The sequence below is a fragment of the Poromitra crassiceps genome (assembly GCF_964638095.1).
Source record: "Poromitra crassiceps genome assembly, chromosome: 16".
Classification (NCBI taxonomy): domain Eukaryota; kingdom Metazoa; phylum Chordata; class Actinopteri; order Beryciformes; family Melamphaidae; genus Poromitra; species Poromitra crassiceps.
Genome location: NC_139645.1, coordinates 2,576,023 through 2,588,522, shown reverse-complemented (window position 1 = coordinate 2,588,522; position 12,500 = coordinate 2,576,023). Strand labels below are relative to the sequence as shown.

Here is a 12,500-nt window from a genome sequence, read left to right as displayed (position 1 = left end):
ATGTTCTATGGTCTCTCCCAATTCTAAATATATCTGAACCATTTGGTTTGAACAAGTACAACTATTTTTAGAAGCATTTTATGAAATGTCTATGGGAAAATAAATGGCAGATTAAAATCTCTGGTACAGTGCTGAAGCAGGAAGTGACGTTTCACTTTGGCCTCTCTATTACTTACTCTGTCTCTACAGCCGCCTACGCTACTGTCAAAGGTTTTCCAGACCTCTTCCCTATCTCTGCTTTTCTCTATCTCACACACACACACACACAGACGCACATGCACACGCACAGCCACACACACACACACACACACACACACACACACACACACACACGCGCACGCACGCACGCACGCACACACGCACGCACGCACGCACGCACGCACATACACACACACACACACACACACACACACACACACACACACACACACACACACACACACACACACACACACACACACACACACACAGTGCACCTGAGAGCCAGACTGATTAAAATGGCAGGAACAGACAGACAATGCATTCTTTATAGCGTGTTGCTGTCTGCTGTGCAATGCTTTTATCAGCTATCGAGCTAACAGCTATTAGCATTAAATGTGCTAAATGACAAAGCTAGCTTTGAGTGTTTCTGTTCTTATATGGCAGGAAACTGGTTTTCCCTCGTTACTCGTGCAATCAAGTTCACTTTTTCAAACGAATTTTTCCAACACTTGACTTTGGCTTTCGTTATCACAGGTTTTGTTGTAAATATCTCATACATTGTTTTAAAGCAGCTACGAGGAACTTTTATAACTGGTTTATGAAACTGTTTAAATTTAAATGAACCCTAAATCCAAAATACATATATTCCCTCTCACCTGTAGTGCTATTTATCCATCTATATCGTTTTGTGTTAGTTGCCTTAGTTTTGGAGATATCGGCCACAGAGTTTCTACCTTCTCTCCAATACAATGGAACTGGATGGCACTCGGCTTGTGCTGCTCAAAGTGCCAAAGAAATACATTTGATAATGTCAACAGCAATGTCTCTTTCCAGAAATCATGACCCAGTTACTCAAGATAATCCACAGACCTTGTTATGAGCAGTTTCATGGAGGAACTATTTTCTTTTGACCAAACTACAGCCGCTAGCTGCTAGCTAGTTCCTACATGAGACTGCAAAAAAAAAAAAAAAATCCTACATGAAACTGCTCACAACAAAGTCTGTGCATTATTTTGAGTAACCGGGTCATGATTTCTGGAAAGAGACAATGCTGTTGAGTTTTTAAAAATGTATTTGGTCAGTGTCTGTAGAGAGCAAATATAATGTTTGTGTGTATTTTTTTTAGCATTGTATTTTTTTTTAAGATGGCTGCCTGTGTTTGCTCTGCCCCTGCAGACTACCGGACGGGGCCGTGCTTTGCCTCTGTGAGTAACCAGATGTGTCAGGGCCAGCTGACGGGCATCGTGTGCACAAAGACCCTGTGCTGTGCCACGGTGGGACGGGCGTGGGGGCACCCCTGTGAGATGTGCCCCGCCCAGCCACACCCCTGCCGACGCGGGTTCATACCCAACCACCGCACCGGAGCGTGCCAAGGTAAAGTCTCCTCCTGCGTTTCTCACGTCTCGCTTTCTGCTTCTGTTTTCACTCTCTCTCTCTCTCTCTCTCTTTCTGTCTCTCTCTCTCTCTCTCTCTCTCTCTCTCTCTCTTTCTGTCAGTGTGTTTCTCCCTCCCTCGCCCCTCTTCCTCGATTTAGAAGTTGCCTCTCTCTTCCAACTAGCCTGCTGAAAAACCACCCTGATCTCACAGTCTGTTTCGCTCGACCTATATCGGTCTGGACTTCCACACGTCAACAGTGATTTCAGTGGGTGGGAGTACTTGCCTGGCCCTTGACAGACAACTCCTTCAGCCAATCAGCATCACCAAATCCATCCGAACCCACTCGGAAGAAAACGTATTTTCCTCTGAGAAACTCCGCTGTTGCAGACTCTCGTTTTGTTTAATTGTTGGTATTGAGTCTATTTCTGCAATAACTGCACTTATGACTGTGTTTACTCTACTGATGTTAACATCACCGCTCGCTTGTTGCTTTGGGAGACGTCATTGGTTGGTTACGTTGTCAACTACGAGGCAGGTCTCTGATTGGCCCGTGGACTTTCTGGAAATGGCTGGGGGGGGGCGGGCAGAAGGCCCGACTTATCCGTAGAATGACACAGGATGTGAGTTCAGGACGTGATGAAGATGGTTTTACCTGGCTATATATCTTCCAACCTCTCTGCCTGTTTTAACTCCTTCACTCTCCTCACCTCTCTGTTTTAACTCCTTCACTCTCCTCACCTCTCTGTTTTAACTCCTTCACTCTCCTCACCTCTCTGTTTTAACTCCTTCACTCTCCTCACCTCTCTGTTTTAACTCCTTCACTCTCCTCACCTCTCTCTCTCCCTCCTCGTCCAACTCTACCCCGCCCCCTCACTCTTCCCCCCACCTCTACCCGCCGCCCCCTTTCCAGAGGATTACTTCTAATTGGGTTAAATTGGGGTGGGCGGGCCCCCCCACATGTGTCTGGAATGCCCGCAGACACCCACTGCGGCGGGTTCTGTCAGAGTCAGTAACACGGGTCAGTGGCGGTGCCACGTGCCGGAGCTCAGTTCTGCCCGCTCCAGACCCAACAACATCAGGACCGCTGCAGGGGAGGCGGACCGGAGCCAGCTGAACAGAGGAGGAACACGTCGTTCTCTGGGACTGCTGGTCACAGGTTCTTACAGCTCCTTCAGCAGCCTCAGGCCCAAATTGAGTCAATTGAATGTTAACCGTCAGACTCGGGCTCGTGAGATCATAGTAGGACTTTTGTTCAAGTGGAGATGTCCCAGACTCACCAGAAAGGACCCAGTTGAGATATTTTAGGAAGGAGCTGTTGTTGGAATGGATGGATTGGATAGAGAGATGAAAAGTCACATGTGAATTCAAAGTCACATGTGGTTTGTTTTATTCTGACATCACATGTGACCGTTTCTTTAACTTCAGATGTTCAAATCATAGGTTCATCATTTCCTTCAAATTTCCTTCAAATCATAGGTGAAAAAAGTTTTTGTCACGCACTTTTTTTTTAAATCACGTTTCATCACGTGTACAGACTGAGATGAGAAGAAGACTGAGATATAGTCACTTTGACTAACGTTGACAAAATGTGCTTATTGTGAATAGATTTGGACAAAAGCATCTTCTAAATGGCATAATGTAATGTAATACAGCGTTTCTCAACTGGTGGGTCGGGGACCCAAAAGTGGGTCGCGGGGTTATTTTGAGTGGGTCGCTGATGTGTGCATGAGAAAAAAAAAAGTTCTTCTAGTCATTGAGGGCGCTGGTGTCCGCGGCCAACATGACTGTCTTTCAGAGGCTGTAGCGGGCTCAGTTTTAAATCCAGAGTGAAGGTACTGGTACCGTATGAACCGAGAAGACCGAAATTGGTACCAACATGTCATGCTAGCTTGTTGCGAAGGAAGCTATATGATGCTACAAAGTTAGGCTAAATTCTGAAAATCGGGTCGCGACTTAATGTCTAAGCAAAAATGTGGGTTGTGAGGCTAGATCAGTTGAGAAGCACTGATGTAATATATATGTTTGTGTTTGTTTCACTTTCACACGCAAAGAGACAGGTGAAAATGAAATTTCCACATGGGGAGATGGGAAATTTCACATATATATATGAAGAGCAACATGTGTCCAGAAATCACATGCGCTTTGAATTCCCGTGTGGCTCTTCCCCATGTGTTGTAAAGGGATGTATGGACTGACAGAGTGTGTTGTAAAGGGATGTATGGACTGACAGAGTGTGTTGTAAAGGGATGTATGGACTGACAGAGTGTGTTGTAAAGGGATGTATGGACTGACAGAGTGTGTTGTAAAGGGATGTATGGACTGACAGAGTGTGTTGTAAAGGGATGTATGGACTGACAGAGTGTGTTGTAAAGGGATGTATGGACTGACAGAGTGTGTTGTAAAGGGATGTATGGACTGACAGAGTGTGTTGTAAAGGGATGTATGGACTGACAGAGTGTGTTGTAAAGGGATGTATGGACTGACAGAGTGTGTTGTAAAGGGATGTATGGACTGACAGAGTGTGTTGTAAAGGGATGTATGGACTGACAGAGTGTGTTGTAAAGGGATGTATGGACTGACAGAGTGTGTTGTAAAGGGATGTATGGACTGACAGAGTGTGTTGTAAAGGGATGTATGGACTGACAGAGTGTGTGTTGTAAAGGGATGTATGGACTGACAGAGTGTGTTGTAAAGGGATGTATGGACTGACAGAGTGTGTTGTAAAGGAATGGATGGACTGACAGAGTGTGTTGTAAAGGGATGTATGGACTGACAGAGTGTGTTGTAAAGGGATGTATGGACTGACAGAGTGTGTTGTAAAGGGATGTATGGACTGACAGAGTGTGTTGTAAAGGGATGGATGGACTGACAGAGTGTGTTGTAAAGGGATGTATGGACTGACAGAGTGTGTTGTAAAGGGATGGATGGACTGACAGAGTGTGTTGTAAAGGGATGTATGGACTGACAGAGTGTGTTGTAAAGGGATGTATGGACTGACAGAGTGTGTTGTAAAGGGATGTATGGACTGACAGAGTGTGTTGTAAAGGGATGTATGGACTGACAGAGTGTGTTGTAAAGGGATGTATGGACTGACAGAGTGTGTTGTAAAGGGATGTATGGACTGACAGAGTGTGTTGTAAAGGGATGGATGGACTGACAGAGTGTGTTGTAAAGGGATGTATGGACTGACAGAGTGTGTTGTAAAGGGATGTATGGACCGACAGAGTGTGTTGTAAAGGGATGTATGGACTGACAGAGTGTGTTGTAAAGGGATGTATGGACTGACAGAGTGTGTTGTAAAGGGATGTATGGACTGACAGAGTGTGTGTTGGTAATGTCCACCATCAGCTGGGTGTGACTAAGTCATCAGTCCCCGCCTGACTTCATGGTGTCTCCTCACAGTGCCGTCATCTATATGACTTACTGTATGTGCTCATAACCAGAACCATGTGTTTGACTGGAGGCCTGTCTTCTCTCCTTCCTCTCGCTCTCTAACTATTCCTCCCCGCTCTCCCGCTTTCTCCTTCCTTGGTCGACTTGGCTTCCTCTCCTGGTCCTCCTGTAGGAGACATTCCTCTCTCTCTCTCTCTCTCTCTCTCTCTCTCTCTCTCTCTCTCTCTCTCTCTCTCTCTCTCTCTCTCTCTCTCTCTGTCTCTCTCTCTCTCTCTCCGTTCCCTTGTGAGTCTCTCGGTCACAGCAAAGTCGGAGCCAGACTGTTTAACAGACCCAATTTCAATTTTCAATCCATGCGTATCCAGGCATGTGTGGATTGGTTTGTGTGTTAACGCGATGTGTACAGTCAAAGTCTGTGTGCTTCTGCATTCTTCACCCCGATTCTGCCTTTATTTTCTGTGTCCTTGCTCTCATTTCCTACACTGGGTTCTCTCAGGCCCGGTTCTCTCAGGCCCGGTTCTCTCAGGCCCGGTTCTCTCAGGCCCGGTTCTCTCAGGCCCGGCTCTCTCAGGCCCGGCTCTCTCAGGCCCGGTTCTCTCAGGCCCGGTTCTCTCAGGCCCGACTCTCTCAGGCCCGACTCTCTCAGGCCCGACTCTCTCAGGCCCGGTTCTCTCAGGCCCGGTTCTCTCAGGCCCGGTTCTCTCAGGCCCGACTCTCTCAGGCCCGACTCTCTCAGGCCCGGTTCTCTCAGGCCCGACTCTCTCAGGCCCGACTCTCTCAGGCCCGGTTCTCTCAGGCCCGGTTCTCTCAGGCCCGGTTCTCTCAGGCCCGACTCTCTCAGGCCCGGTTCTCTCAGGCCCGGCTCTCTCAGGCCCGGCTCTCTCAGGCCCGGTTCTCTCAGGCCCGACTCTCTCAGGCCCGGTTCTCTCAGGCCCGGTTCTCTCAGGCCCGACTCTCTCAGGCCCGGTTCTCTCAGGCCCGGTTCTCTCAGGCCCGACTCTCTCAGGCCCGACTCTCTCAGGCCCGGTTCTCTCAGGCCCGGTTCTCTCAGGCCCGACTCTCTCAGGCCCGACTCTCTCAGGCCCGGTTCTCTCAGGCCCGGTTCTCTCAGGCCCGGTTCTCTCAGGCCCGACTCTCTCAGGCCCGGCTCTCTCAGGCCCGGCTCTCTCAGGCCCGGCTCTCTCAGGCCCGGTTCTCTCAGGCCCGGTTCTACGGAGGTGCATGAGCATGCATTGCACCCTCACTTTAATATTTTGTACCCTCAGTTGAAATTTGAATAATAGGCGTCCGTCGCTGATATGACGTCGTGGGCTCATTTTTAAACGTAGAGTGAAGATATTGGTATCATATGAAACTAGAAGACGTAAGGCAGCCATTGGTACCGATACCATGTCGTTCTATGTTTCTGGGAAGGGGGCGAGATAATGCAACATTTCGGCGAGGGAAAAACTGCCACGGCCATTTTCAAAGGGGACTCCCCTTTACGATATTTGAATGAGAATGGGTTCATTGGGGGACCCGGGAGTCTCCCCTTTACAGACACGCCCACTTTATGCTAATCCCATGCAGTTTTTGGCAGTTTGGTTTTCGCGGTATATATATATTTCCGCTCATTTCCTCACGTCCGTGCTAGCTAGCTGCTGAGCAGAAATGGAAATTGGATACGATATTTATTTATTTATTTATTTCTATATTTATTTTCTATATTTATTTGAATTTATGTGAACATGTGTCGTTGTGATTGGTCGAATATCACCAAACTTCCTTCCGGTCTGAAGCGTTTTTTCTTCTTCCTTTTTTTGAAGATGACAACTTCCTGTGTAATGGGCCGAAGTTACAGAATGTGAAAGAGCTAGACTGAGGGAATCCTGTGTGTGTGTGCGTGTGTGTGTGTGCTCGTGCGTGCGTGCGTGCGTGCGTGCGTGCGTGCGTGTGAGGCTCTGTACTAACACTATGCTCTGTACGGTGCAGATGTGGACGAGTGCCAGGCCATCCCGGGCCTCTGTCAGGGAGGAAACTGCATCAACACGGTCGGATCCTTTGAGTGCAAGTGTCCCGCCGGCCACCGGTTCAACGAGATCACGCAGAAATGCGAAGGTAAGAATCAACGCCTGCAAATCATCATCATTAAAAGTGTGAAAATGAGTGACGTGCAGAGGAGGGAGATCCCACAACCACTCGTTACCCAGAAGAACTGAGCCGTTTTGAAAGAGCTTTTTAGAGTCGTCTGAAATGTCTTAATTAACAATGCGAGAGCAGAGTTAGAAGCCACATCCGATGGGTTGTGGTGAACATCACCTCGCTCGTGGTATCCTGATTATTACTGTGTGGCAGAAGACCACACATAGATGCCACTTTGCCCTCGGCTTTAAATAAGTTAAATTCAACCAAAACTGTGCTCTGCTTTCTCTCTGTCGCTTCATTCAAGCTAGGAGGGGGAAAAATGCTCAGGCTTGAGTGACCGCCTACTTCCTGCTTCAGCACTGTACCAGAGATTTTCATCCGCCATTTATTTTCCCCATAGACATTTCGTAAAATGCTTATAAAAATAGTTTTACTTGCTCAAACCAAGCGGTTCAGATATATAACAAGAGAGATCGCATAACATTTCACTCGGACAAAAACATTAAAAAAATTGCGGATTTAAAGAAAATATTTTTTCTATGTAGTTTTTTGAAGTTTTGGTCCCAGTGAAATGTTCTATGGTCTCTCCTGATTCTAAATATAGCTGAACCGTTTGGTTTGAACAAGTAAAACTCTTTTCATAAGCATTTTAGGAAATGTCTACGGGAAAATAAATGGCGGATGAAAATCTCTGGTACAGTGCTGAAGCAGGAAGTGACGTTCACTTTGCCCCTCTATATACTGTATGTATACAGTCTATATACAGTCTATATACAGTCTATATACAGTCTATATACTGTATGTATACAGTCAAGAGACAGACGGCAATCAGTGGAGATTGCGGCCGTGTGCAGCATTGGACGTTTAAGAAATTCTTCTCTCAGCTGGAGGCTCTAATAGTCTATTTCTGATTGGCTGGCAGAATTGGCAGAGCACATACCTTTTCAATTTAAGACCCCTCTTGAATAGAAACCTGCTCTCAGCATCTCTTCTGTTCTTCTATAAATAAAGAACTACTTCGCTTCACCACATATTAAGACTGTAAAAAAATATTGCCTTATTAACAAAATGCATATGACAATTTCCAGACCGAGCTGAACTCAAACTGGTTTGGATCTGGTGAAACAGAGCGACTGAGCAGGGGCTTGTGGCGTTCAGCTGCAGAGTGAAAAATGTGCTATTTTATGCCCAGAAATAATTGCCGGAAAACTTCTGGACTGTGTAAAAGACATTTGAAATGGGGCTAAGTTATATTTCTTAACAGACATGGTGCATTGTGATACGTACACTTGGTGGTAACAGACATGGTGCATTGTGATGTGTGCACTTGGTGGTTAGCGCTCCTAGAAGCAAAGCAGCTACAGAAGTCCTGGATTCAATATCCTGTGACAAAAGTCTGTTTCCATTGTCATTGCCAGCATGTGCCAGTTTTCATCGCTTTCATCTTGGCTTTGGATTACTGTGCACTTTTTAGCAGCATCAAATCAGCAAAAAAAAAGTAAACAGCAACCAATAAAATGGAAACAAAACAAATGAAAAAATGATAACAAATCTTATGTGTCTTATGTAATCTTATTTTCTCCTCTCCTCTCCTCTCCTCTCCTCTCCTCTCCTCTCCTCTCCTCTCCTCTCCTCTCCTCTCCTCTCCTCCTCTTCTTCCCTCCTCTCCTCACTTCCTCCCTCTCCTCTCCTCTCCTCTCCTCTCTCCTCTCCTCCTCTTCCTCCCTCTCCTCTCCTCTCCTCTTCCTCCCTCTCCCCTCCTCTCCTCTCCTCTCCTCTCCTCTCCTCTCCTCTCCCCTCCTCTCCTCTCCTCTCCTCTCCTCTCCCCTCCCCTCCCCTCCTCCCTCTCCTCTCCTCTCCTCTCCTCTCCTCTCCTCTCCTCTCCTCTCCTCTCCTCTCCCCTCCCCTCCCCTCCTCCTCTCCTCTCCTCTCCTCTCCTCTCCTCTCCTCTCCTCTCCTCTCCTCTCCTCTCCTCTCCTCTCCCCTCCTCTCCTCTCCTCTCCTCTCCTCTCCTCTCCTCTCCCCTCCTCTCCTCTCCTCCTCCCCTCCTCTCCTCTCCTCTCCTCTCCCTCCTCTCCTCTCCCCTCCTCTCCTCTCCTCTCCTCTCCTCTTCCTCCCTCTCCCCTCCTCTCCTCTCCTCTCCTCTCCTCTCCTCTCCTCTCCTCTCCTCTCCTCCCCTCCTCTCCTCCCCTTCCCCTCCCTCCTCTCCTCTCCTCTCCTCTCTCTCCTCTCCTCTCCTCTCCTCTCCTTCCTCTCCTCTCCCCTCCTCTCCTCTCCTCTCCTCTCCTCTCCCCTCCTCTCCTCTCCTCTCCTCTCCCTCTCCTCTCCTCTCCTCCCTCTCGTCTCCTCTCCTCTCCTCTCCTCCTCTTCTTCCCTCCTCTCCTCTCCTCTCCTCTCCTCTCCTCTCCTCTCCTCTCCTCTCCTCTCTCTCCTCTCCTCCCTCTCCTCTCCTCTCCTCTCCTCCTCTTCTTCCCTCCTCTCCTCTCCTCTCCTCTCTCCTCTCCTCTCCTCTCCTCTCCTCTCCTCTCCTCTCCTCTCCTCTCCTCTCCTCTCCTCTCCTCTCCTCCTCTCCTCTCTTCTCCTCTCCTCTCAGATCTGGATGAGTGTTCTAACATCCCAGGCCTCTGCACTGGAGGTGAATGCTCCAACACCGTTGGCAGCTACTTCTGCAAGTGTCCCCAGGTTACTTCACACCAGTGGACGGCTCCAGGTGCATCGGTAAGTCTTCTTTTAGCCTTGGTTAGTCGTCGATCCAATATGGTGGATCAAGTATTAGACAAAGCAGTTGAGCAAGAAAGAAAGACACTTTCCTCCCCCTATTCTGTTGGATTGTTCTGCCTTCATGTCTGGCACGCAGCGCTGCCTTCATGCCTGGCACGCAGCGCTGCCTTCATGCCTGGCACGCAGCACACAGCTGTCCAACCTCCCAGCTGGTACAATTGAGGTCAGTAGTGGCTTGCTTGCCTCTAGTTCCACAACAATGAGCTATATTCTGTTGGAAGCGAAGGAGAGGTGATGAGAGAAGAGAGGAGTCACGTCACCCTCCCTGTGCTGCTCACCATAAATACCTGCCTCCCCTGTGCTGCTCACCATAAATACCTGCCTCCCTGTGCTGCTCACCATAAAACCAGCCTCCCTGTGCTGCTCACCATAAATACCTGCCTCCCTGTGCTGCTCACCATAAATATCTGCCTCCTGTGCTGCTCACCATAAATACATGCCTCCCTGTGCTGCTCACCATAAATACCTGCCCTCCCTGTGCTGCTCACCATAAATACCTGCCTCCCTGTGCTGCTCACCATAAATACCTGCCTCCCTGTGCTGCTCACCATAAATACCTGCCTCCCTGTGCTGCCTCACCATAAATACCTGCCTCCCTGTGCTGCCTCACCATAAATACCTGCCTCCCTGTGCTGCTCACCATAAATACCTGCCTCCCTGTGCTGCTCACCATAAATACCTGCCTCCCTGTGCTGCTCACCATAAATACCTGCCTCCCTGTGCTGCCTCACCATAAATACCTGCCTCCCTGTGCTGCTCACCATAAATACCTGCCTCCCTGTGCTGCTCACCATAAATACCTGCCTCCCTGTGCTGCTCACCATAAATACCTGCCTCCCTGCATCTGTGAAGAGGATATGATAGGGTCTGTGGAAGAGCTCAGTGTGTCAGGCTGATATCTCCAGCAGAGGTTCAGATGGGCTTTGGAAGGTGAGGCAGACAGAGACGGAGGCCACCAGGGCTTTCACAGAGGAGTCGACTATCAAGGCTGCACTTAGTCGACACTGTGCATCGTTGTAGACCAGTGGCTTCTGACACTGTGCATCGTTGTAGACCAGTGGCTTCAGTACCCCCTTTCCCTGATTTCTGAATCCAAGTACCCCCTTTACCTGACTGCAACATTTTGCTTAGAAAACTGCAAGAGAAAACTATAGCATTATGATGCAATGAATGAATGACAACCCACCTTTTGAAGAATATAACATTACAAAATAAGAAACGTGTGAAAGAGTTGCATCTAGTGCCTCCTGAGCAGATTTATTTGAACATTTCATTTATTTTCATGATTTATTCTGACATTTTTCCATTTTCTCCTTCCTCTCAAGCACCCCCTGTGGTACCATTCCACGTACCTCGCTTTGGGAACCACTGTTGTAGACTGATGGTTCATCTGTGGTTTCAGCACAGTGCAGTCATAAAGCACGTGCTTCCTCCAATACATGTGCAGTGGCCAGCCGCTTCTTTTCACCTGATAGTGAGGAGTTTCACCCAGAGGACGTAGCGGCGTAGCGCGTGGGAGGATTACACTATTCGCCCCAGTTCCCCTCCCCCACCAAACAGGCGCCGCGACCGACCAGAGGAGGCGCTAGTGCACCGACCAGCACTCATTCCCTCAAACCGGCTTCCGACCCGCAGACACGGCCAATTGTGCCTGTATGGACGCCCGACCAAGCTGGAGGCGACACGGGGGCGCGAACCTGCGACCCTCCTGTTGGTATAGGCAGGGAATCTACCACTGCCCTACCCAGGCGCCCTGGACATGCTAAATAAACCGCATTGAAGGTCTTTGGAGAAGGAAAGACTCACGTTGTTACTGCAGTCAAACACTATCTGCAGCTCAGACAAGCTTGCTGGGGTTTAGTCCAATCAGATTGCGGCTCATTTTGTAAACAGCCTTTCAGAGCCAATCGAGGACTCTGCTATCTCACCTATTAAACCATGTGTATATTCACATTCACGCACGCACGCACGCACGCACGCACGCACGCACGCACGCACGCGCGCACACACACACACATGATCTCACACACACACACACACACACACACACACACACACACACACACACACACACACACACACACACACACACACACACAGGGTCAGTAAATCACTGCAGGTTCAGCTCAGTTTGACCAAAAAAGAGAGGAATTTGGGTCACAGTGGCCCATTTGAGGTACGCCCGCGCAGGCATACATGCATACACACACACATGATCACACACACACACACACACACACACACACACACACACACACACACACACACACATGATCACACACACACACACACACACACACACACACACACACACACACACACACACACACACACACACACACACACACACACACACACATACACACACACACAATGATCACACACACACACACACACACACACACACACACACACACATGATCACACACACACACACACACACACACACACACACACACACACACATACACACACCCACATGATCACACACACACACACACACACACACACACACACACACACACACACACACACACACATACACACACACACACATGATTAGACACAGGCACACACATACAAACACACACACGCGCGCGCACACACACACACACACACACACA

At 48.7% G+C, this 12,500-nt stretch overlaps 1 protein-coding gene across 1 annotated transcript in view; it reads left to right on the top strand.

The window, feature by feature from the left end:
• Positions 1-12,500, top strand: part of fbn1 (fibrillin 1) — a gene marked incomplete at its 5' end in the record, with an annotated part of 37,363 nt that overhangs the window by 20,578 nt on the left and 4,285 nt on the right. The window contains 3 exons of the mRNA XM_083652867.1: positions 1,378-1,575; positions 6,943-7,068; positions 9,689-9,805. Of these exons, the coding sequence (XP_083508993.1) occupies positions 1,378-1,575; positions 6,943-7,068; positions 9,689-9,805 (441 nt within the window). The remainder of the gene's footprint in view (positions 1-1,377; positions 1,576-6,942; positions 7,069-9,688; positions 9,806-12,500) is intronic.